The sequence below is a fragment of the Cibotium barometz genome, chromosome 20 (assembly GCF_041138505.1).
Source record: "Cibotium barometz isolate CiBa-2024 chromosome 20, ASM4113850v1, whole genome shotgun sequence".
In the NCBI taxonomy this organism is placed as follows: domain Eukaryota; kingdom Viridiplantae; phylum Streptophyta; class Polypodiopsida; order Cyatheales; family Cibotiaceae; genus Cibotium; species Cibotium barometz.
Genome location: NC_141065.1, coordinates 58565655 through 58593482, shown reverse-complemented (window position 1 = coordinate 58593482; position 27828 = coordinate 58565655). Strand labels below are relative to the sequence as shown.

General features: G+C 39.2%; 1 protein-coding gene across 1 annotated transcript; it reads left to right on the top strand.

Moving 5' to 3' along the window:
• Window positions 1–24545: 24545 nt before the first annotated feature.
• Window positions 24546–27463, top strand: LOC147628081 (uncharacterized). Its single transcript, XM_086815044.1, has 3 exons — window positions 24546–25377; window positions 25516–26064; window positions 26917–27463. Exons 1-3 carry the CDS (start codon window positions 24607–24609, stop codon window positions 27337–27339), a joined length of 1743 nt encoding a protein of 580 aa, XP_086671170.1. The 5' UTR covers window positions 24546–24606; the 3' UTR covers window positions 27340–27463.
• Window positions 27464–27828: the final 365 nt, after the last annotated feature.

Sequence of the window (27828 nt, the reverse complement as noted above, 5' to 3'; positions counted from 1 at the left end):
AAGTGGCCAGGAGGTTCCCGGTCGTGCCCATGAGTACCGGCTAAAAATATTCTACTCTCGAGCACCATGGCCAGCAGACCCCCCAGACAAGCCTGGAGGATCTGCTGGGGGGGAAAGATGTGACGTGAAAAATTGATATCTTTCATTGTCAATTTTGTGCATATTTTGATGGTTTCGCAATGGTAATAAGGTGGAAGCTTGTCCAAGAAGATTGCGGCGTCCACAATGAAATAACGGCGTGGTGATACGGCGGCTTGGCGGCTACCCCGATAACAACATTCTATCTTCAAATATAATGGTTTTACTTGATTTAGGGTGCACACATTGTAAATGCCACAAGTATGCTTGATAAATACTTTGGTATGGTAGATAGGCTAGTGATGTGGAAAATAAAAGTGGGCCTTCATGCTCACATGGATTTTAATTGTATTATTAATATGGTATTCACCATAAGGCAACAAGTTGGGGAGTGTGGAAGGCATGTGGAGGAGTGTGTGTAGGTGCATAATTGGGAAAGATTCTTCTAGAATGCCTACATGGAAGAGGAGAATTCCGCCATGTGTCAGTGGGATCTCCACCTACATGCCACTTAGGCTTGGCTATTATCTCATCACACTCTCAAAGTCAAAAAGTCTTCAATTTAATAATCAATAGAAGACTTAGCCTAAGAGGACAATTGATGGTGACATCTACCCTTATGTCACTGAAGGGTTGAAGATTTTTATGTTGTGATTTGTAACAATGGAAGAGAGGGTGATTCTCCACCTATAAAAGGAGTCCTCCTCTCTCTTTCAAATCAAGGAATGAGCCTCCTCAATTGAGCATTTTGTGTCATTGCCATTCTCCTTCAAACCCTTATTCAAACACTCTCTTTACATGTGAATGTCTCATTTAGCATTAGCTCCTCATGCTTAACCCAATTTTGGACCTCTTTGATGATTCATGATAAGGGGGATAAGGAGTTATTATCTTGGTGGGCCTGTGACTTCTCAAGGTAGCCCTTGCCTTATTGCCGCCCTCCTTTGGAGGTACCAATGGTTTTAGCGGTAATGAGCATGTGGAAAGACTTTGGGGACCATAGGTAAATCTTTACGATTGTCCGCTAAGCAATGTTAACCCTTACCCTCTAGCTTGCATCATGAAGGAGATGAAAGGCAAGAGGCTATGTGAAAATTGAGGTTTCATGCAAAGAGAGGGAAGTGCAGTTTTTGTGGTCCAATACCCAAATTTCAACCGGTAATTACTCATCACTCGGGTATTGATTTCTTAAATTGATCATATGACTAGGAAGCTCTTTCTATGCTCTTTCAACTCATGTAACTAATTTCTTAATCCCTTACTTCATTGATGATTAGAATTTCTCCCAAAGTTGCTAATTTTTAGGCGAATTTTGGCAGTTTTATAGTCTTGTAGTAAAATGCTCATAACTTTTCGCTCGTTTGCCCGTTTTTGAAAGTTTTTATATAGACGCGAAGCTCTCTTCAAGATCTACGCATCTATATAATCCTCTCTTGCACAGCCTTTATGGATTTAAAACTGCAATTCTCTGTGTATCTCTGTTTTTATAGCTTTCTGGCCATTCTTTCTTCTTAATCATGATTAATTTCTCCTAATCTCTTATCAAAAGACAAACCCCATGTGTCTTATTCTCTTGTAAGTGATTGCTATATTCATTTTCTTTAATATGTTCCGTCCAAATCGTCCAATTCGAACGGATGAACCTTACCAATATTCCCCGTATGTTTTCGTTCACATAATCCGGAGTCGGAAGATTTTCTTCCAACAAAGAATTGCCCTCTTGTTTGGAGCTGCAAGACTGGCAAAAATTCTTGCTTCTCCGGAGCCTTTCATCTTTCCTTCCATGAATTATGATCTCACCTTTGATGTGTATATCTTTATCTTAACCTAGGGAGAGAAAGGGAGGTGAGGAGGCTGTGAGGTTTCATTCAAATGTGTTTTTGATTTTAAGAAGTGACCGAAGTCCAAACCCCAACTTCGTGTCACAGTACCGTCCACCAATTAGGCAAACAAACCTATAAATATGCCTTCAAACCATGGGGAGAGATAACGGATAGAGCTTTCATGTATATGGTACAGTGTATGCATGCGCAGTTCCCAAACCCACCACACACACGTTTTTTCGCGGTGAGTGGGCAAGAAATAGTGATAGATGACATGCCTGAGGAGGGTGGTATAATTTACTATACCCTTGAGGAGGACGGGCCTTTTATGGATGACACAATACAAGAGCATTTATTATACCTTTCATCAATTAGCAACAAAACTTATAAATAGGCCTTCAAACCATGGGGAGAGACAAAGGATAGAGATTTCATGTATATGGTGCAATGCATACATGCGCGGTTCCCAAACCCACCACACACGCATTTTTTCGATGAGTGGGCGCGAGAAATCATATAATAAAGATCCTAATAATAGAAGGTCTCATGCAAGGAGGTACACAAAAGATGGTTCACAAATGCTCGGCACTCACACCATTAAGGAGTGAACAAAGGTAAAAAAAGAAGCCAGGGAGGGTACTTAACACCCTCAGCAAAAGGCGATGCATGCAAGTTAACTATTGAAGTACGGGTGAGGCAAAGTATGGATCCGGAGGAAAGGCATGCTAGTTCACACGATTTGTAAGTTCTTTTCCATTTTTCACTAAGTTTAGTTCATTTATCGTCCTGAATGTCATATCTCATGCATGTTGCAATTTATTGTAGGAAAAGGTAGTAGGTCACCACCCCAATGGCTTGGAAGAATAGGTACCATAAGCATCACAATGAAACTGAGACTTGGAAGTGGATTAAATGCGAGGGAGTGGTCACCGATGTGGGTATCCAACGAGCTCATTAGGGAAACTTAGTGAAGTAGTTAAACTTAAATTTTAATTATCACCCAAGTGTCTTAATTCTTATGTTGTTTTTCTTATGTCTAACTTTTTTGCATTGTATAACTATTTGATGCAAGAAGACAATGCTAAAAGTGGCGATGATGATGAAGGTGATGGTGCATGTGGTGAAGACATGGGCGAGGTGAATCTCGATGAAGATGAAGATGATGCATTAATTGAAATAGTTTTCTTAGTCATCTTCATCTTTATTCATGAACAACTTATGAAGATGAAGATAAAGATGATGCATTAATTGAATTAGTTTTCTTAGTCATCTTCATCTTTATTCATGAACAACTTATGAAGATGAAGATGATGCATTAATTGAATTAGTTTTCTTAGTCATCTACATCTTTATTCATTTTTGGACATGAACAACTTATGTAATTTGCAACTATGTAATTTGTAATGTAATCCTGACATTGTATTGCAATTATTTTTTATTTTTTAAGTGATTAAGTGTTTTAAAAAATGTACTTAAGTAGTGTTTAAATAATGTGATTTTTTAAAAATGGGGATAGAATGGGGAGAGATATGGAGACACGTCCCCACATCTCTTCCCCATTATATCCTAGTTTGTTTTTTGCAAATAGTCCATAGTTATAACTATGTGTGGCTATGCATGCTGCTACACGTGCGGCTATATACATGGTTATATGTATGGTTATATGCATGGCTCATAGCCTTGTGTATAGTCGTGCTGCAAAGTTTTTTTTCCATAAATGGATTGTTTTAAATTTGCATAGCTTTGGATGTGACTGTGCTCTTTGTTTGTTGTAGTGCCCAAACCAAAGTAAGGGTGGTTACAATATGAGGTTAACTAGTTTTGTTTAGTGGGCGCCCTTGGGTTTAGCCTGAAAACATGTAATTTTTTAAGAAGAATAGCCAATCTCTCCTAGTTAGCCAAGGAGTTTCACTTTAAGATCTTTGAATGAAACATCACATGCAAAGTTGGGCAACTAAAACTATAATCTGATTGAATATCTAATAATTGCTAAGCCCATTTTGTTTGGGCACAAAAATTATATATAGGCCCTATCAGACGAGTAATTTTTGATGTGTTTTACTATTTTCTATATTATTTAAAAGGTATTAGAATTGTTAAAAAACATACTATTTTATCCTCCCACCACATCTACCATTTAAAATTCTCAATTTATATAGATCTGGTGATGATTGGATTGGAAAGATTAGTAGAATTTGGATCTAATTGAAAAATTATATTAACGAATGTATTTTTGTAGATGTAATTTGTAAAATTTGTTATGAGACTGTTAGAGGCACATTAAATCAATTGTAATTTAATTCTAGAAAATCATTTTTGAATCTTTTGATCTAAAAACTCTAGGGATAAATATACTTGTTACCATAATTTAGTTTAAAAAATTAGCTTAATTTGAGTATGCAAAGGTCCATTTTCAATCCTTGCAAGTTAAAATTTCTATATTATGTCCACTCTCCCCTTTTTAAGCCTAAAACCAATCCTAGTTAGGTTTGAAAATCCAAGCTTTGTAATCTCCAAAGTCTAGAGATCATGCCATGTGTGAGCCTTAGGTGGACACAAATCTTATATGTACATGTCACTTTATGTGCACATCAACTTAGAGAGGATCCACATAAGCACGATGTCACCTCACCTTGACACCTCTACCTTCCATGTCAACATGGTCAACCTAGTTGACTTCCCATCTTATCATCCTAGTCATCATTAATGCCAGATCAATTGAAAAGATGTTTCATGATGAGCTTAAAAAATAACAACTTACAAAACTTGATCATTGTATTATCCAATCCGAAAACATTCGATCAATGTTGCAGAGAAGCAATACATTTAGATGACAACATCATGGAAAATGATAATGATATGAGATATTCCTTATCTAAACCACCAAGTGAAGCAAAGGCTAAAGAAAAATTGATTTCAAAATTGTCATTCCCTGAATTCTACACAGCCTTGCTTAAAAGCTTTGAACTAGAATCTCCAAGAGAGGTTGAGCTCCCTCAAAACTAAACATCCTTAATGCCTCTCAAAGTGATGGGCGAAATGCCTTATGTTCATTGTTGCCATCGCTACGTACATCCTAATCCCCATTGTGCATACAATGCACCTATATATTGCAAAACCTTTGGTCATGACACACCGCAATGTTCTAATTCACCTATAGTTACCTCAAAAGTTCCATCTCGTGTGCCCCAAACAGAAACAATCCAAAGGGTAAAAACTTCTCAAGAAGTAATTAAGCAAACACTTCAGTGGTTCTATTGTCATGGACCACACAAAGTGGTAGAATACACAGTTTGGAATACTTCTATGCCCACAATCACTGACACTTTACAACCCATAATATGTGAATGATGTGACATCTATCATATATTCCAAGATTTCCCAAGGAGAGTTGCTTCATTGCAACCTGTCTCGTAGAATACAACTCTTAATATCTTGAGTGTGCAAAATGGGTAGTTATCCATGGTACCATTGAATGTGCTTACACGATTTGCAAGCCAAGGCATGAGAAACAGTAAAAAAGAATGCAAAAGAACACACGTCGAAATGGGTAGAGGAGCGTATTTTAAAACAAAAAACAAAAGAGAATGCAAAACCTCTTAAATCTAAGAAAAACAAGAGCCAACAAGCTGTCAAAACCAACGTTGAAATAAAGGACAAGGGAAAGGAGTCTATGGCAGTCCCAACCCCAAAAGAGCCAAAATCTACACTGATGTAGAAGCATCCACCTCAAAGGCTACCACTCAAACCACAAAACCCACAAGTATGATAGAGAATATAAAAGCCTAAAAGAAAATTTGTTCTCGTCACATGGGCAAACATAATGAAAGCCTCATATCCAAGGAAAGTTAGAGGATGAAAGAATTTCTAGTACATCACTAAGTGAGGATGAAACAAGTTCTGATCCGTCACTCAGTACACCTCATAGACTAATCAAGAAATTAGAACCCACCCAACCACCCCAAACTGAAAATAATGATCACATGACATGCGGAATACAAAAAGAAAGCTTAGGAGAGCATGCTTAGAATTGTTGAGTGTCATACAAGATGTTAAGGAATAACACACTACCGTGCACACACAAGAGAAAGAAGAAGAGAAAGGTGCATGCAAGAGTCAAATCCGGAGGATAGCACTTGGCCAACCCTATGAGATTTAACTCCTCTATGTGAAGCCACTAGGGGCTCACTCTACACTCTCCTTGTGTCACTCAAGAAGAAATCCAATGCTAGGTTATGAGCAAGAGGGATGGAACTATGGAGAGCTCAACCTCTACCTCCTGCCAATCATATGCAAATGAGACATGGTAGATAGTAATGAGAAGGTTGAAGAGAAGAGAAGGGAGAGCACTACCATTCCTACTCACATACACCAATAATCAAAGAAAGCAAGCAACCACACAAGCAAGCAAGCAACCATAAGCTCAATTGAGAGAGAGAGAAGGCAAACTCAATTAAGACGAATGGGATTGTCCCCCGCTCGTATTTACAATGTTTGACCGCTCAGTTTACAAGTCGGGGCCCAAAACTAGTCTTCCTAGTTTTACTAGCTCTATGTGCATCAAATCTTCATGACCAGCGTTACACATGCCGTAAGCTCGGTCATCCCATGTCTACCATCATCTCTTTCTCCTTCTTGGTTTAGGTACAACACCTCCTCGGTAGCTATGGGAACTACACATCTCCGATTGAGGAGCTGTCTTCGTGGGAGCGAAGCTCCAAAACAGGTATGTTATCCTATTCAACAGTAATTTTTCAGCCTGATTTGCATTTTGGACACGTTTTACGGGTCCCATTTCATCATTGCAGGGTATTTTCGACAGTTTTTTGAAAGTTCTAGTAGAGAACTATTTCTGCTCAAAATCTGGTTATCGTAGTGCATTTCAGAAGTTTTTACAGGTTTTGTACATGTATTGTTGATACTGGGTGTATGTACAGGTACTCTGGTCACATTTGGCAACACACAAGCTATGCTGAAGTACCACTGTGCAACAGTTATACAAGAGATACTACTGTATTATAGGTTGCATACAGAAGTCTATTTGTAGGTTATTTGATTACTGTAGGAAAACATCTCTGTTAGAATTAATTAGATTGTTAGTGAGAAGCTAGATAAGAATAACTTCCATGCCTAGAAGTTCAGAATGACCAATTTTCTAATGGAGGTAAAGGATTTTGGAATTATGTAGAAGAAGACAATGAGGAGTCTCTAGAGTTATTTGAGGAGAATGCTACTCCTGTAGATATAAAGGCATTCAAGGATTGGAATTAGGGTGCAAGAAAAGTCATGTAGTACTGGCTTTCAATTAGTGTCACGGACACTATGATAGGACACATACAAGATGTAAACACTCTAGCGATTGCATGGCAGAATCTGGTTCAAATGTTCTAGACTAACACAAAGGCAAGGAAGTTGCAGTTAAAGCAAGAGTTGTATACTATGGAAAAGAAAAGCATGTCCATCAATGAATATGCCTTAAAGATCAAGGGCATTGTTTGTGATGCAGCACATGCTTAGTTCCATAATAGGGGATGTGTAAGGATCTCAAAATATATGATATGTGGATTCTGGCGCCTCTAACCACATGACCAGTCATGCTGAGTGCCTTAGAGATATGCAAAAAATGGAAAAACTAGGTTATGTAGAAACAGGTGATGATACTGCACATGGTGGTAAAGTGCCATTGTCTATGCAGGATGGCAAAATGAAGTATCCTGATGTACTTCATGTTCCAAATATTACAAAGAACTTGGTTTTTGTTGGACAGATGGTTGAGTAGGGTCTACAGGTGAGGTTTAATCCTCAAGGATGTTTTGTGGAAGACTTCCAAAATAAGTGTCACTTGGTTGCAAAGGGTAACAGAAATGGCAGGATGTTTACTTTGGATGTGAACATGCTTGAGATAAAGGCAGCCATGTTTGCGCATGGAACATGTGTCATTATAGATATTGACATATGGCACAAGCACATTGGTCATGTGAATGTACAATGACTGAAGTCTATGCAGGCCTAAAATATTGTTGCAGGTTTACCAAAGTTTAAGGTTGACGGTATGCATAAGGTATGTGAAGCATACCAACTTAGTAAGCAGGCCAAACATGCTTTCCCACATGAAAAGCATGTTAGTGCAAGGCCATTGGATGTCATACATTCAGATGTATGGGGACCGCAGACTAAGACTGCAACAATTGTAAGTTACAGGTACTATGTTACATTCATTGATGAGGAAAGTGTGAGTTTATTTCATGAAGGAGAAAAGTGAGGTGTTTGCTCACTTTCAGACATTTGAAGCCTTGGTCGTGAAGGAAAAAGGAATGCAAATAAAATGCCTAAGATCAGATGGTGGGGGAGAATATTTCTCTAATGAGTTCAGTGATTTCCTGAGAAAGCAGTTTACGTGCAGGTACACTCTGCAACAAAATGGTGTTAGAGAAAGGAAAAATAGGCACATTGTAGATGTGGCATGTATGCCACATTACTTTTGGGCAGAAGTAGTAACAACTACTGTGTACATTATGAACAAGATACTCTCTGCCTGCAAGTGCTCATGGTATGAATCCTAAGCAGAAGTTTACAAGCATAAGACTAGATGTGTCTCACTTGAAAGTGTTTGGGTGTATTGCATATGTACATGTTCCTGATGAAGTGAGAACAAAGTTGGATCCAAAGGCAGAGAAATGCATCTTCATTAGTTATGCTATGGAGAAAAAAGGTTATAGATGCTATAACCCCACCACTCGTGAGATGCGAGTAAGCAAAGATGTTGTCTTCGATGAGATGAGTAGCTGGTGTGCACCAGTAGTGACGGCAACAGAAGATACAGATGTAAGAAGTGCTGATGTTGAACCACATGTAAAGCAGCAATCACAAGTGTTAAGTGGACTTGGGGATCCAATGTTAGCCCGTGGTCAGCGGGCATAGGCTGAGGAATGATGCAGGTACACATGTATCACGGAAAGGGAAGGAAAAGGTAGATCAACCTTTTGTGCTGATCTGTCAGCAGGTCACTCATATGTGGATGGTTACTGTAGTGGCTCTGCGTAGAGCCTTGATGAGGAGCTTGGCATGTCGTTTGTACTTACTCTTGGTGTAAGGAGAACCAGGGCTATTTTGAGGACACCACCTGGCGTAGTGATCTAGGTGTACGCAGGTCTACGAGGGTTAGATACCCTGTTGATAGATTAAGATATGATGGATATAAAACCCATCATTATGCTTACATGGTAAAAGCAATACAAGAGGTTGAGCCCACTTGCTTTGAGCAGGCAATTGGAAATAAGAAATGGCAAGATGCCATGGATGAGGAGATGGCAGCATTGGATGCAAATGCACCATGGGAGTTAGTGTCTTTGCCTAAGGAAAAGAAGGCAATTCGCACACTTATGGCATAGACTATGAGGAGACATTCATCTCGGTTACAAGAATGGAAACCATGAGAGTTGTCATTGCTATGGCTACAACAAAGGGTTGGTATTTACATCAAATGGATGTAAAGAATGCTTTCTTGCATGGTGATTTGCAAGAAGAAGTGTACATGATGCAGCCACCAGGTTATGAGAGTGATACACATCCGGATTTTGTGTACAGGTTACGCAAAGCCTTGTATGGCTTGAAGCGGGCACCCAGAGCATTGTCAACAAGATCGGGGAGTATCTTGTTACCATTGGATTTCAGATATCCAATGTAGATTTTTCACTATATGTGAAAAAGATAGATAGAGGGATCATGCTATTAGTCATCTATGTGGATGATGACTTGATTATCACCGGTAATAGTGATGCAGACATACATGATGTCAGGATGATTTTGAAGCATAAGTTTGAGATGAAGGATTTGGGTGAGCTATGGTATTTCTTGGGGCATAGAGGTGGTGAGATCACCTCATAGAATTTTGTTATTGCTGTAGAGGCAGTATGGCTAGGACATGTTGTCCAAGTATGGTATGATAGGCTGTAAGCCTATTTTAGTACTATTGGAGCTAAACACAAAGCTTTTCGCAGATACATGTGAGCTTTTGAAAGACCCCACTACATACAGGCACATAGTGGGTAGTTTGATCTACATGACCATTACAAGACCAGCTATGCTATTGGACTTGTGAGTCATTTTATGCAGGCCCCTATGAAGCCACACTTGGATGCAGCTAGATGGATCCTCAGGTACATAAAGTCCACAATTGATTATGGACTTTTCTATGAGACTGGTACAGAGATACAGCTACATAGGTACACAGATGCTGATTGGACTGGTAGTATTGCAGAAAGGAGATGTACCAGTGGTTTTATGTTCTCATTTGGGAGTGTTGCTGTGAGTTGGAGCAGTAAGAAGCAGCCACCAACAGTTACCTTGTTGAGTACAGAGGCAAAGTACATGGGTGCTACTATGGTAGCTTGTGAGGTATCTTGGTTTCAGAAGTTACTTTTGGTGACATGGGAGAGCTCGTGGATAGGGAAGTTATCATATATTTTCCCTCACTAGGAGGCTTTTTTCCCCCCGTGCGTATGTACACCCTCTTATCTACTCATTGTAATCAAAAATTTTATTTTCAAGTCCGCTTTCCCTCTTGACGTCCAAATTAAACTCTTCCTCCCTTTCTCTTCCATCTCTATCTCATTTGCCCAACCCTAATGAAACCATCAAAGCCCAAAACCCTAAACTTTCTCCTCCATCTTAATCTCCCTCCCTTCTCGAAGCTTCATCTCTTTCATCTTCAAGGCTCCCGTAAAACCCTAGTCTGCACATCTCTTTCCTTTTTACTCTAAACCAAACCTTTCTACTCTAAACCAAACCTTTCTACTCTAGCTTCCAAGAAGATATGGCTGTACCAAGAAGACCAAAAGACGAGATTAACGAGATATCCTTGCACAACAAGAAGGATGATGATGGTGCTTGGGTGGGAGAGGCATTTCGTAAGAGCGCTTGGGTTTATCTACAGCCTACTATAGTCGGGCCTCACCGAGTTCCACGGCAAAATGTATTGGAGCACCATTGGAAAGGTCGTTTACAAGGCTTCAAGAAGGCAAGCAATGGAAAACTAGTGGCCACGGTACAACATGTTTACACAGCACGAGATATCCATCTTCACTCGCCAAAAAAATCGATTTCCATACAATTGTAAGTATCGTAGTAGAAAGGGGCATGTGAGATTTTTTGACAGAGATGTTTCAATCTAAGTCAACTTATTTCTTGTTTACATATATTTTTCCTTCAAACATGGTAGAGGAGTAGCCATTGGAAAGCCTTACCGGAACATTTAAAGCATTGCATGCAGACATTGGTCATGCAATGTTTTCTTGTAAAACAAGTGCATAACTTCTTAATAAGGAAAAGATCTTCTGTTACGAGCACTCCTATTTGGTGACAAAGCAAGACGGTGGGTTTGGTAAGCTACAGATAATCACATCTCCACCCCTATCTTCTATAGAATGGCCAATTCCAGATGCTTGGACTGTAATGGTTATGAAATCAAAGATGCTTTGTGATATACAAGGGTCTTTGAATTTTGCAAAGCCCTCTTGATCTGTGAGTCTTAGTTGGGTATGCCCAATACATTTTTTTTGCCAAGATGTTCAATCAATTTTGTTTCTCACAAACACCTACCATGTTTGTGTGTAAGAAGATATTAGGTGATGACATGGTAACCTTGCTTGGAGACCAGTGGAGGACTGTTGAAGGGATACATAAGGATGACACATTCAAGTGCAATATAGTAAAATCTAGTGTCTCATTTCGGTATCTCAAAGCTCGTGCCACACTACACATACGCTTCTATTATGAGCAGTGGATGAAAAAGAATAGTTGTTGGGTCCCAATGCAAGTGGATAAACAAGTTGTTTTGCCTCTCGACATATGCATTCGGTTGCCTAATGCTGCAGTGGAAGTTGTAGGTGCATGTAGACATTGGAGCCTCCTAAATATTAGAGAGCACCTCAATATATCATGGGAGGTGAGGATATTAGCAGAGCACAATTCAAGGTGAACAATAGGAAGATTTGAAAATGACTAGAGCCAAAGACCTTGGTAGATCCCGACTAGGATGTTGATGGTATATCGCTCAATTAATGGGGATTTTGAATTTTGTGAATTTTGAAGCTACTTCAAGTATGTTAATTTTGTAAAGTCCTTGCCCTCAAAAAAGTGTACTGAGCAATGAATTTTTTATCTTGTAATAGTTATGAATTTAGATTTTTATATTAAAGTTATAACTCAAAAAATTTACTCTAAAGCTGTCTTGTATGTGCACAATAATGGTTAGCTCAGTGTAGGTACTAGGGTTCTATTTTAAAATGATTTAGTGGCACATAGATTTACAGCACATGGTTTTTTTATGTCGATGGTTTCGAAGTCCATCCAAAATAGTATATAAAGACCAGTCCATAAAGGAATTAAGAACATAATATCTTACAACTTATAAGCTCTATACAAAAGCCGCCCATGGATGCAAATTCTTCTAATGAGAGGACTGTTCCTAGCAAGGTTCTAGGCCAGCTATTTTAGCTGTTTCTTGTGATGATGACTCATATTCCTCTGTTGGGAATACAGATGATCAACCTATCTAGATATTTGAAAGCTTCAAGAAAGACCTTGAAGATGTAGACAAACTGATAGATGAAGCCAAAGAGATGCATCAAAGAATTCTTTAGATGAACAACCCAGAGAAGAAGACGAAGGAAAAATCTATCATGCAAAATTAGAAAGGTCTTGTATCGAGAGACTTAGGCCCAATAGAAGTCATTGTAAGACTTGTAATGAAAAGTTGTATCTTAGTAATGACTAATGTGATGAAAAATTTCTACATGGACATGTGTCTACTCTACAAAGTACTCATAACGATTTTGAAGCAAACATCTTTCAAATTCAGTTTTAACCAAAGATAAGTTATGAGAATAAAAATTCTCAACAATCTATTTTATTATGGCAAAGCACAATACTCACAAAATACAATAATGAGTAGGGCTTAATAAAAATATAGAATGTTTATACAAATATGAGCCGAGCTCAATAAAAATATAGAATCTTTACAACGTTGTCTCTGGACATATACAAAATGCCTCTAAGCGGTTTCGAGCTCTATAGCCTCAGCCTTGGCCTCCTCCTTTGACTCAGCCTTGGCCTCCTCCTTTTACTCAGCCTTCGGCACCTTGGTCTCCTCCTTTGTCTCCTTTGCTGGCACCTTGCCTGCCTTGTCCTTGCCCTTGCCTGCAAATGGAAGCTTCCTCTTTCCCTCGCCCTTGCTTCCCTTCTCAGGGACTCCTTGTTTAAAGCTAAAATGCTTAATAGGGAAATGAAACGGCATCTTTTTTCTCTTCTTTGATGCACTAGTGCCAGCAACTGGTGGAAGTGGCGAGTCGTCAGGGTCATCAGGCGTAATTGCATTATTGAGGATAATGTTTATTGCCTTTTCCCGCACACTCCACAGCCAGAACTCGTCTGAGCAAACAGACTACAAAATAACATAAAAGTCAATTAACTTGGAAAGGAGGAACTCCCAGAAATTTGCAACTACGTGCCAGCCACAAGAGTGCGAATCCTTTTGCATAGGAATGGGTTGGTTGAGAAATTTCCACTCTATATCCTTTTTCAATTCAGGACATAGAGTTTCAATCAATGCAATTGCCCTCTTACATGCAACGATATAAAGAATGACTTACAATCAACAATTAGGAAGCAAGAAGGAAATGATATAAAGTATAATGACTTATAATTTAGACTGTCCGTGCATTTCGAGAAGGCTATTCATAAAAATTATCCGGCATTTCACCACATTTATTAGACAAGCAGACCAGTGTCCTCTGAAATTGAGAAAGTAAACAAAAAATATAAGAAACCTAACACAGGCAACTAATAACTTAAATTCCATCAACAGCTTGAAATCCAAAGAAAATACATACTTCTCTATATATGGCAGCACAACAAAGGAGATACCCGGACTAACTCCCTGGAAATAAGGAGCAAGGTCCTCTTCAGACCTCGACGGTTCAATTAGGATAGTTGATACCAAAGGATCACAAATATATACTTGCTTTGCCTGGTCTGGCAAAAGCTCTTTTAACAATACCCTGCAGATTGAATTAAAAACATTAGGAAAGGGAAAAAAAATCAAAATAAGAAAGCATTCAAAAAAAGGCGAAGAGTACACACCTTAAACAAGTAAGCACAATATTGTCATTGATCTCTCTATTCTTTTCAAAGAGCATATAAACATCCGTTGGAGCGATATGGAGGTACTCCTCCTGCTCGGCGCTATACGAGACATTACATATAATCTAACCAAGCACCGCCTTAAGTCTGTCGTTATTCTCTCTCTCCAAATTTAGAAGGTTTTCTGCCAAATCATCCCTATTGACATTCTCTTCTAATAATGTCTCCTTTCCCTTTAGATCTGCCCCCTTTACAAGCCTCTTAAGCCCTTGTGGACCTGGTGTTGTCACCTCTTCAATAACCACCTTGTCAGAAGCCCTGTTCCTCTTCAAAGCAAGAGGAATGGAGAGGAGTTCTAGTGCCTTCCTATCCTTGAATTTTGCATGAACTTATCATACCTATACCTAACTCTGATTACTAATGTCATGTCCTTGTCCACTAGTGTGACCCTCCTGGCATGGGCAGCACAAATGTTACTATCATTTAATAAGTCTATAAGGAAGTCCTCTCATGACTCTTGAAGACATGCGAGGGCGCTACTCTGCCATTTAAAGTAACCTTTCCACTTTATTCTGTTGCTTATGGATCTGACAATCCTCAAGAAAGGAGCTTTGGGGATGAGGAGATTGATAGCCTCCTGCGCCTTCCTTATCTTCGCAAACCATTTTCTTTGCCTCTGCAAAGTGACCCTGGCCTTTGAAATGTTCCTGCTGTGGTGCTGGGTTTGACATCGGGAAGCATAGGTTCACTTGTGACGTCCTTTGGAATTTTCTCTAGAATATCTTGAACCGGAACTGGATTCTGCGCTGGTGGATCAGGTGCTGGATCTGGCTCTGGCAGTGAAACTCTCTTGACGGTCTGTTTTGTGCGCGCGCCATACAGCAGCACTAGAAAAGAGAAGGCAAAGTAATTAGCCAAGTCACATGACCACCATCCATCGCGTGATAAGGGGAATCCAAATGTGGACCAACATTCTTTTCGCACGGTGAACGGAACAAGAACTTATCAATAAAATTTTCAGAACCGTCCACGAAGCGATATTTCAATTCAAAAACATGGAGAATAGATATATCGCACCATGAACAAAATCAGAGAAAGCAAAGGGGAATCTCTTATCTCAATAAAATTCACCCCACCATCCACGGAGTGATATATCGATTCGATTTCACATGGAGAATAGCCATATCGCACGTGAACGAAATCAAAGAAAGAAAAGGGAAAGAGAGAACTTATCAATAAAATTCACCCAACCATCCACGGAGCAATATGTCGATTCGAAAACATGGAGAACTACCATATCGCACTGTGAATGAAATCAATGAAAGAAAAGGGGAAGAGAGAGAAAAACTTACAGGCGCTTAAAACAAACAAGGGCTAGAATGGATGGATTCAGCGAGCTGCACGAGCAAAGTGTGGAGAAACGTAATTGGAAAAAATCGTGAAAAAAAACCGTGGAAGAAAAAAGCATGGAAAAGAAAATATTCCTCTTTTTTATAGAGAAAAACGCAATCATGACGTTGACTGCGTCAGCCCCACACATGGCAATTTGTGAATCGACGATGACATAAGCCCTTCGACATGTGGCGTTCGATCCTCAATCATGTGACGTCAGCCCTATTATTTGACCTATATAAAGATGGTGCGAGTTTTTTTTCTACTTTTCTCTATGCTTGAAATTTTCTCGCTTTCCATACCGTCCACGGTGTGAGTTAGCTTTTTCCACGGCCATACCGTCCACGGTGCGATAGGTGCATTCCTGCGTCGTTGCTTTCCCCTTATCGTATGGTGAACGGATTCCACCCCGGATCAAAGAAGCAATGGAGGTTAAGGGTTCTCACTTGTACAATGCTGCAGATGATGTGGATGATTTATTGTTGGAGGAGATTAAAGCCTAGCGCCACAGAGCATCTCTTTGATCTACAGAGGAGGGCTGGGCAGGAGAAATCCCTTTGCCATGTAGAGCCTGTGCTCAACGTTCCTTTTAGTCTGGTGGAGGAGATTATCAAGGACATGGCAAGGCAACGTTCCTTTTAGTCTGGTGGAGGAGATTATCAAGGACATCCCTGGAGGGAGAGTGGATAGACTATTGCAGGTTGGTGGATCCATTACGTATGTCCACATGTCAAGCCTCACAGTCACCTCGTCTCATAATTCAAGCATGTCGAAGAGGTGGGACACTTACTCAGATGATCAACGTATCAAGATTTGTGTTGACATGTGCCCAGTGCATATGGCAAGAAATGCGGGTTGCTAGAATATCATTTTAGGTTTGTTGCCTATCTCTTTCTTCATACTGATAAGGAGGATTACACAAAAGAGGAGCTCAAAGGAAGGACTAATAAATCAAAACAGCCCTTTATTTCAAGTGCTCAGTCTGCAGAAGAAGAGATCCTAGACCTTGTGTCCGAGAAGGAGGAGGAACTTCTCAGCACAAATTTTGATGTGGCAGAGTTTAAGGCCTCCACCATCATTGATGAAGAAATGTCATCCGTCCATGGGGAGCGATTGATGTCCAATTATGTCATGCCTGGGCTACCGTCCTTCCTAATTTATGTTCTAATTAATGGGAAGTATTACCTCCTCCTCTCCCACATTCAAAGACTCTATAATTTTAGGGAGGATTACTGTCTTGCTATAATAGCAGACGGTTGTGAAGTTGTGTCCGGTGTTCTCAATATAGAGAATGAGCATAAGGATGAATTTCTCGCATTGGACAGAGAAGTGACAGAAAACTTCTTAGAGGCCCCAGAAGCAATGTCCTTGTGCTTTAAAAAAGCCAAGGAGAATGAAGCTTCTCTTTCTTTAGAGGAAGAATTTCAAGACCTTCATCAGCAGGATATGGGCATGAACTTGTTCCCGAACTTGACCAAGAAAATGAAGAGGGCTCTATCAACCTTTGGGATGCAGCGAAGTTAGAGGAGGATGAGAACTAGAAGGTAAATTATTGCTTCTGTTACCTGAATTAATTATTTCTTTAGTTTGTCTAGTTTAATTCTTATTGCTTCAGTCTGTTTGAATTATTTCTTACTTTAGTTTGTTCCCTCCTGGTTCTTTGTCAATGCAGATAGAGCGTAATGACGCCGATGGATTTCTTGGATGCCGCTCTTGCGCACTACGTCTCTTCTATCGACAAAAATATATTTATTATATATCATAGCAAGTAGTCCAGGGATGTAGAGATTCCACTCCTTACATTGAAAGCCCTATCTAGGTATACAAGGTATGCATTTATACCTTATAACATACGTACAATCATGCTTATAGAGAAGTGTGCTGCCATCCATATCTTTGGATACGGCCCTGGTTTTTGGCCTTCTCGAGCAGGTTATTTTCTATGTTATTCAAGCTATGTCCTAGGTGTAGGAGTGGAGGATGTAAAGTCACTCAAAGGCTATAGTCATAAGAGGTTTTTGTGTTATAGAGGGAAAATGCCTACCGAAGAGGGGGAGCAAGAAGAGAAGAGACTCAAGAGTAATTAGCTCTTTTCGTTGTAAATATTTTCACTGTAAATCTTCAGTATAATGGAATGGTGCAATTATTTTTTATTTTCAAGTCAAAAAGCTTTACAACTTTCTTCTAAATGTTTACTTCCTAAGTCAAAAATGTTTACAACTTTATTCCAAATACTTTCAATTTCAAAGAGCTCTTTCTACTTCCAAATTCTTCCTATGCGTCTTCGTGAAGATCTCCATGCTACATGACGTGTTGGTCCTGTGCCAGCTTTCCACTTTAGTGACCTTCTCTGTTTGGCATTATTTTGTGCTGCCCTTGCTAGATTACTCATACGTGCCCTTTCCATGGGTAATTTTCACCCAAAAGTGTATCTGTAAAACCAGTTAAACATCTCCTTGAGGTAATTTATACGAGTCTTCCCTCCTCCATGCTGCCGAGCGTTTTTAAAATATACTCCTCTAGCTTGATAGTGAGATTTCTCCATTCCTTGTGTGCTCCACATGTCCAGAGAACCATACTCATTCATAAAGTATGTACCATGAGCATAAAGAATGTGCTGCAAAAAAAGTAAGAGTCAGTATTTATTCATACTTGTTTCTTAATATCCAGTAGGAAGGAACAAACGTGTTTACCATGTAGTGCGTAATGTTGGTTTCACCCCATGTATCAACCATGGACTTCGTAAAATTAGAAAACTCGTCTTGAAATTTTTGTTGCTCTTTTGTGGTTGTCTTGCTTTTGGTCAAAAGTTTCACCATCTTATTGATGTCTAACCAAACCTTCTCACGTAGAATTATAAGGCTTGAATTGGTGCAGTCAAATGTTGTACATTTGCATAAATCCTTCCATAAGTTCCAAGGCTTGGTTGAGTCCTTGGCATTTTTTGGCTTCTCCAAAAAATGTCTTGCTTTATTTTCACTCATGGACACTTGTTGTGCAATGTCATGATTCATGCTAGAGGTTTTTTTGTAAACAGTAATTTGCACATTGCCACCATGGCACCCAATTGAGTTGAGTAGTTGCTTTAATTTATGAAGAGCTTCTTGTCGTTCTTTGCCTTGCATGGTAAATGCATAATCTATGTGACACTTGAGAAAATGGTCAAACACATGCATGAATGCATGCAGTGTACAGAAGTGGACATTCTTCAGGTCAGATGGAATTATAGGATTCCATTCTAGGTCTCTCAAATGCCTGTTTGGCACAGCTAGCATGTTGGCAGACAAGACACCTCCAACCCAGTATTGCCAGCAACATCGTCCATGGGGTCATGCTCAATATCTTGATTCTCAAGAATCCTCTTCTTTCCCGACTTTTGTTTGTTTTTCCTCACCATTCTCATGCACCATGGACAAGGATTTGGGGTGTTGGCACCTTCTGGACACCCAAGCAAGCACTTTATTGTCTTCAGGTCACCCCCCAAATGCCAATCTAGTGTATAAGTGCCCTTGCCATCTACCTCAAGCTTTTCTCCCTGAATATGTGCTTTGATGACAGTGGTAATCAAGGGTATCCTATTAAACATCCAAGCGAGAACTTCATGTGTCTCTTTTGGTACTTCGTATTCAAGTCAAGTGACTATGTTTTCATACATTGGTTTGTTTTACTCATCTTCAAACTTTGAAGAATCCTCTTTTTTAATGCCTAGGTTTATTTTATTCCTCTTCAAACTTTGAAAAAACCTCTATTTTATGCATAGGGTTATTTTAGTCCACTTCAAACTTTGAACAAATCTTTTGTTCAAAGGTCAAATTGGGGGAGGGAGGGGGGGTCCAATAGCCTTTCGCCATAGTGTTTGAATCCTATTTGTGCATATTTTTTCGTATTTGTCATAGGATTATGCTCTATAGTCTTTAATCAAACTAGTCGGCAACCCGTGCTTCGTCTTAACAGAGCAACATCTGATGTTGTGCTGCTAATCGAATTTCTATTGAAGGATGTCTCCAGGATCTTCACACAGTTCGTAAGTGAATTGAGATTGGGTCCTACCTCCTCCTCAATTGTGAAACGACGCTGTGTTGTCTAGCATTACTGGCCGATTGTAGCCCTACATTGAAAAAGTAACAATCGTGGAAATGTAGGCATAACAATGAAGCCGTGGTGTGATGATTACGCTTCACTCACTCTCTCCTTTGCTCCAGCGTGATGAATACGCCTCTTCACTACACACAAACTTCAAAAATCTGTCTCTCTAGTTGCTCACCATGTGGCATGCTAATTTCATGCCACATGGCACCTTCCCCATAAGGTATTTAAGATATGTAGAGATATAGAGAAGCGAAGAGAAGAGATGCATACCTTTGGTCCAATAGCCTTTCACCAAGCAACCATTGATTTAAGACTTTGGTCAAAACATCATCATGAGTTCAATTATTTTGATTCCATGTCATTTATATTTTTCTTTTGGACAATTTTTACGTTCTCGAAATCTTCAACACATATTTCTTAGCCCTCGTGACACGACTTCCGTACACGTTTTGAAGGTAATTTCCAAACGCAATTGTTTCATATTTTTAACGCCTGGTTACGCACGTGAACTGATGTACGCGTGAGCGAACGGTCACGTTGGCCCCATGTGCAATTCCTGCAGTTTTTTTTCACTTGAATTTTCCAACCCAGTATGAAATGGGGGTTTTCCGAGGCACACCCAAATCCTTGGGATTCAATGCACGTACATCCCTTCACGAGCGGTTGTCCATTTGGCCTATACCAGTTCCCAACAACGCTCTTAATGTGGGAATTAAGATCCTTAATCTTATTTATGCTTTCCCACGTTAAATTTACTCTCAAAAAAATTTAGGCGCCATATCCTTGCCCCACGCGTCCCCAAAAATTGGTCGAGTGTGAAACAGGGATACTCGGAGACTCGGAATTGAATTCTGATTTTTTGTTTGGTCTTAATAAATTTTAAGAGTCCATTTTAGCTGGTTATACGACCCTATTTGGTTTCCAAATGCCCTATTAAAAAAAATTCGGTTTTAGATTTTTGTAGCTAACCTTGCGCCTTAAAAATCTCGCTTGTCAGAGCTCGGAATTGAGTGCGCACATGGGGTCTTCGAATTTTTCATTACAAACAAGCTTTTCAACCTTGCATTTTCTCTCTCCAAATTTTACTTATTCAAAAGCAATAATTTTTAGAGCCTGTGGGAGATATCTTATGAAAATCCTCGAGAGGTTCACCTAAAAATATGTACGTGTAGCATGTGAGCTCATTAGGAGGGGTATATTAATTCAAAAAAGTTACAAAATTATATTTATGGGAGGAATTTTTAAGTAATTTTTTTAAAAAAACTGTAAGTTTATGAAGACAAAGGGATCATTTTATTCATAAAAGTATGTAAGTGTACAGGGTTTTTTAAATACCCCTTGAACGCACGTGATACATAAAATTTCTTAGAGGTGAACACCCCGAGCAAAAATCGATATATAATTTGTCGTGTCTTTGAAAATTAAGTGGTAGAAATAGTCACGTTCTTGAATGTGAACTTTTAGATGAACATAAAATTTGTCACACCTGTAGAAAGTCACCATACTTCGAAAATTGTCACATGCTAGAAAGTCTTTAGAAAGTGACGATAGTTTGAAAATTATCATGTGCTAGAAATTAAATAGGACTAGTTTTAGTTTTCCGTAGCTAGCTTGCGTCTTAAAAATCTCACTCATCTGAACTTAAAACCAAGTTTTGACATTAGCACATGGAGTCATGGAAATTTTCTATACGAACAAACTTTTCAACCTAGCACTTTCTCTCTCTAGGTTATTTTTTTTGTTCAGATTTTATTGGGTCAAAAGCAATAATTTTTATAGACCATGGGAGGGATCTTATAAAAATAAATATAAACTTGTCGTGTCTTTGAAAACTAAGTGGTAGAAATGGCCACGTTCTTGAACATGAATTTTGTCATGCCTTTAGAAAATCACAATACTTTGAAAATTGTCACCTTCCAGAAGTAGGCCTATTTTTATTGTTGAATATGACTTAATAACCAACCTAAAGGTTGCTAGTCTTTAGAAACTAAGTGGTAGAAAATAGATGTAGAAGTTATCAACTCTTGGAAAAGTAAGTGCTATCAATAGTCACAATCTTGAATAGGATTTTTGACATGAATATAAATTTTTTCAAGTCTTTAGAAAGTGACCATCGTTGAATATTGTCATGTGCTAGAAATTAAATGGTAAAAGTAGGCCTAGTTTTAGTTTTTCAGCGCTAACTTGTGCCTTGAAAATCTCACTCATTTGAACTCAAAATTGAGTTCTGACTTCGCACATGGGATCTTGGAAATTTTCTATATAAAGAAACTTTTCAACCTAGCACTTTCTCTATATTTTACTGGTTTAAAAGCAATAATTTTTATAGGTTGTGGGAGGGATCTTACAAAAATCAATATAAAGTCTTTGAAAACTAAGTGGTGGAAATAGTCATGCTTTTGAACATGAATTTTAAGATGCATATAAAATTTATCGTGCCTTTAGAAAGTTTGGGTAGAACTTGATTTTGGAAGCCTCAAAAGACGTGCAAAGCACGGGTTCCCAAGTAGTTTCACATAAAGGAGAAAGGATAAATTTTATAATCTTTATATGTATTTTTTACACATCCCTAAATGCATTGGGGCTCACAATTAGTTGTCACCATCAAGTCATTTGCTCATTGAATGAGTTATATATATATATATATATATATATAAATACACACACACACACATATAAACGCACACATATATATATACACACATACACACACACACATATTAGAGAGTTTCTCATTTGCTCATTTGTTTTCCCTAGCACACAGATGCGCGCACACGCACACACACACACACACAAAATATTATATTATGTACACGTGTGTGAGAGAGAATACACACACACACACACACATGTATTTATAGGTATGTATATATAAATAGATCTATATGTATGCCAACATAAACACATGCATGCACATGCACACAACACACCACACACACACACACATGCACACAAAAAACACACATACACAAAAAACACATGCACACACACTCGCATGCACGTGCACATACACAAATATGCACACTTACACGCATACACTTACTTAACCTCACACATACACATACATGCATATAAACATACATATATATACACACATACACACATTGAAATACACAAATACACGTGCACACACATCAATAGACACACATGTATACATAGATGCACATGCACACACACATTTTCACGTGTACATGCACACAATCTCACAGACATATGCACGTGTAAATGCACACACACATTTTCACGTGTACATGCACACAATCTCACAGACATATACACGTGTACGTGCACACACAGACACACAAATGTCCACATAAAAAATTTACATGCTTGCACACACATATCATTAGGACCTCAATGGAAGGCTTCTTGGGCCCTTTTATTTGGCAGTTTAAGGGAGTCAAACCTTTTCTCTTAAGAAGAAACTTTTTCTAATTAGAAGCTTCAAAACGACTACTTTATTCGAATTTGAATTTTGAGAAAAAAATAGAATTTAAAATCTAGCGGATAAAACCATATCATGTAACATATATATGGAAAGCTCTTGATACGTAGATCACGGATCTGTAATCTCCGCTCAAATCGGAGCTTGTATGTAGAAGTTATGGAGGTTCGAAAATTGTAAAATTGCCCCCTACTCTTACACCTCTTAAAAACCCAACATTTCAGTCCACATGGCAACCCCCCATTTGGCTATTCCTTAATCACCTTGATTAGGCTTGGGCAAATTAAAGGGCCCAAGAAGACCCCATTCACCTCCTAATGACATTTGCATATGCACACATGTTCATATATATATATATATATATATATATATATATATATATATATGTGTGTGTGTGTGTGTGTATGTATGTATGTATGTATGTATGTATAATGTGTTTGTGTGTATGTATATATGTATAATGTGTATGTGTGTTATTTTATGATAAATATGTTGATTTTTATTTAAAATAATTATATATATATATATATATGTGTATATGTATAATTATATATATATATATGTGTGTGTGTGTGTGTGTGTATGTATTACAATATTCTCTCACTCTCTCTCTTTCCCTCTCCCAAATAGATATATATACCATATGCCTTTTATATAATACAATATGATATATATGCATATATGTGCTTGCGTGCCTGTGTGTGTGTATGTATACATATGTGTGTGTGTGTGTGTATGTAAGCAAATATATAAATACACACATATATATGTATGTATATATGTGTGTGTGTAGATTATATAAAGAGTATAATCTGTATATATCTAGAGAGAGAGAGAGAGAGAGAGAGAGAGAATATTCAAATACACACACGTATATACTACATACATACATACATATATACATACGTATATATATATATAATGTTTATTATTTAAATACATATATATTTAAAATATATATATGTGTGTGTATATGTACGTGTGCACGTGCGTGAGTGTGTGTTTTATTATATTAAATTTATAATAATTAAATATATATTATGAAAAAAATATTTATGTGTGTGTATGTATATACATGTGTGTGTGTGTGTGTGTGTGTGTGTACATATACATATATATATACAATCATACAATCATACATACATACATACACACACACACATGTATATATATATGTATGTATGTATATCCACACAGACATATACATACATACATACATACATATGTATATATATGTATATATATATATATACATACATACATACATACATATGTATGCATATACATATGTCTCTGTGTGTATATATATAAACACCGGTTAACAATCGACTTGTCGAAGGCCGGTCTCGCCCACTCGTGTACATAAAGTAACTATGTACAACGTATTTTATAGTTTTGAGATAAATCAAAGCATGCTGTCTATGCCCAATTTGATTAACAGAGATGTTTTTGCTAGGAGTAATGCAGGAGTACAGATTTATTACAATGCCCTTGTAACTTTTTTGTTTTCATTTGTAAATTTTATTTTTCTCAAATCTGGCATCTTAGCTATATATATTGAGCGACAATACACTGTGGCTCGACAAGTTGCAACTCAACAAAATAGAGGTCCTCAGCTTTCCATTTGTCCCCCGCAATATGCAGACCGCCTCGTCCGCTCCCAACTTCAACTATGGCTACCCTACGCCAGGCCCTCAACATCCGACAGGGTCCGTTGTCATGGACCATGTCTTCTTCCTCTCGCAAGGAGACTGGAAGCGCGCTCGCGAAGAGGAAGAGTTTGACTTCATTGTGATTGGCAGCGGCTTCTGCGCACTGGGCTTCACGGAGCGAGCCCTGAGCAAGAACCCGGACGCTCGCATTTTGATCATCGAGCGCGGCCCCTTCTTCCTACCAGAGCATTTTCAGAATTTGCCGCTGCCGTATCAAGACACTCTGGGCGGAATGTCGGAAACATTTCCCTGGACTTTATCCCGTGCCACCAAAGACCAAAACCTTTGGCAGCACGGCATGGTGCCCTTCTTCGGCGGCCGCTCGACGTTGTGGAGCGCATGGTGCCCACGTCCAACAGTCGAGGAGATGCGCGACTGGCCAGAAGAGCTCATCAGCAATGCAAAAAATTACTTTAAGGAGGCGGAGACGCTACTGAATGTGGTGTCTGCTGATAAAATTGATACAGGGGAGAACGGTCCGCCTCCCGGCTATCGCCCCATCTTCGGAGCGTTGCAGCGGGAGTTGACCAGGATGCTGGACGATAACATAAGCAACATACCCTCTGCAACCCGCGTGATGGCAGCTCCCTTGGCCGTGAGGAGCCAAATCCGCGGGGTAGACTTTGAGAAGTTCGCAGTCCCGGGGCCATTATTGTCCGAGATAACCAAGCAGCGCGAAGGAAAGGGAGCGCTGAAGGTAAGTTCCTTAAGAATTGTAGGAAAACAAGTCTTCAAACCTTCTAATTATAAGCAGCTTGCTTTATATTGAGATTAATCACTCCAAGCTTGAATGAACTTTTCTCACAAGCTCATAAGCTTGCTTCATCTTTAACAGGTGGTGACCAATTGCGTGGTGAAACGGATCTTGCATCAGGAAGGCAAGGCCACAGCGTTGGAGACGAGCCGAGGAGTGGTGAGTGTGGGCAACGCCAAGCTAATACTAGCCATGGGCACACTGCCCCCAACCACCTTGGTGCTCAATTCCTTCCCACACCTTCAGAAACGTGTCGGCAGGCGCTTCTCTGCACACTTCATCACTTCCGTCGTGGCCCGCATTCGACGAGAAGACTACGCTTTCGCAGCCCAATTAGGAGAGCTTGAGCTGGCTGCCGTCTACCTCGCTGGCGTCCATCCTACAACCAAACGCCAATACCACATGCAGCTAACGGGCCTTTCTGACCGCAATCCACAAGGGAATGCCCAGACAGCGCTTCGCCATATGCCAGACGTGGTGGCCACGGCTTCCATGGAGCAACTTCGCACGTCCGAAGAGTACATCGTGTTTGTCTGCGCAGTGTTAGGAGAACTTGATGAGAGCAACCCCCATTCTTGGTTTCAAAAAGATGACCAAGGCTCAGACCCTACGACCAATGTCTTGTTACAGGTCAGTGTGAGAAAACATCATCAACCACTGCACTAATTTGCAGTTGGCAAGAAAATATTTGTTATCATTTTCATTTTCTCTCTTTTAATAATTTGCCTCGTTCTTGGTGCTTGTTATTAGCTATCTTCGGAGTTCAAACAACCTTAGCACAACCCATAATCACCAACCACTTCATTGAACTATATCCGTCTTAAAAGATCTTTCATCTTCTTAGTTCTAAGATAAAGTTATAAAGCCTTCAAACCTCCTAAACCTGTAGGCAAACTAGCACTTAGGATAAATCACAAGTTGCTCTACCAAGGGGTGGAAAGTTATTTTTGCTCTACCAAGGGGTGGAAAGTTATTTTTTTTTGGATAGCGGGGGAAAGTATTTTTTCTCTATTTTAATGTTTAGAAAATTTGCCAAATCATCCAATGGCTCTTTGTTGGTTGGTTAGTGTAATTTCTTGTGCGGCTTATGGTCATGGGTATGGATCTCCAAGCTTGCACTATGCAAGCATACTCATCTCTTACCCAAACGACTCATCTCCGAGCTTGCACTATGCATACATACTCAACTCTTACACAAACCCTGATACACAGAATTTCGACACACACTGGGCCTTTACACTTGAAAAATTTCTAAAGTAGTCTAGGCCAAGGGCTTTGGAAAATTCTCTAAAGTTAACGACCAAGCCAAAAATGATACACAAAAGTGCAAAACCCTAGGCCATTTATAGGCATTTACACTTACACAGAAATTTCTAAAGTTGAAGGAGATAATGTGCTGGGCGAAATCCTAAACCTCCACTAAATATCAAAATCCAAAGGTGGACTTCCAAAGTACTCATTTATTTTGTCGAAATGATGCAGGTGCTCACCAACGACAATGACCAGAAGCTGTGGCACCAAATGGACGACGCCACATTCCAAGCGTTGGAGCACGTGCTCTGCCCGGCAGGGAGCCAGGTAGAATACTGGCATGACAGCTCAAATAGCTGGAAAAGCTCCCGCCCTCCTGCCAGCCAAATCCATGTCTCTGGTTTGGTGCACGAGTGCTCCACCATGCACATCAGTGAGCGTGAGGACGCAATTGTCAACCTTGATTATCGGCTGGATGGTGTGGACAATGTGTATGTCACTGGTGCCTCCCTTTGGCCCACTGGTGGATCGTGGAACCCCACCCTAACCATGGTAGGGTTAGCACAGCACCTTGCTGATAACCTTTCCATGCATCGTCAAAACATAGAAGGAGAGGAGGCCAAGCAAAAAGAGAAGAGGCAAAGAACACGCTGAAAGTTTTAATTGTGAGATGAAGGCTTCTTCAGTACTCCTCTTGCCATGGTTTTTTTAAACACCTTGGTGTTAGTCTTGTAATTCCAACATCGGAAATTATGAAAGTGTTTCTCGTTGAAACCTTAGCACATGTGAGTTTTTTTTATGTTGCCTTTATCTAGCATGGGTGTTTATATATATATATATACACACATAGAGAAACATATATGTATATACACACACAGAAACATATATGTATATACATACATACATACATGTATATACATACATATATGTATATGTATGTATGTATATGTGTGTATACATATACATATATATGTGTGTACATATACATATACACGTATAAGTGTGCATATTTATGTATGTGTACGTGCATGCGAGTGTTTTTTTGTGTGCATGTGTGTGGTGTGTTGTGTGCATGCACATTCATGTGTTTATGTTGTCATACATATAGATCTATTTATATATGCATATATACATACCTATAAA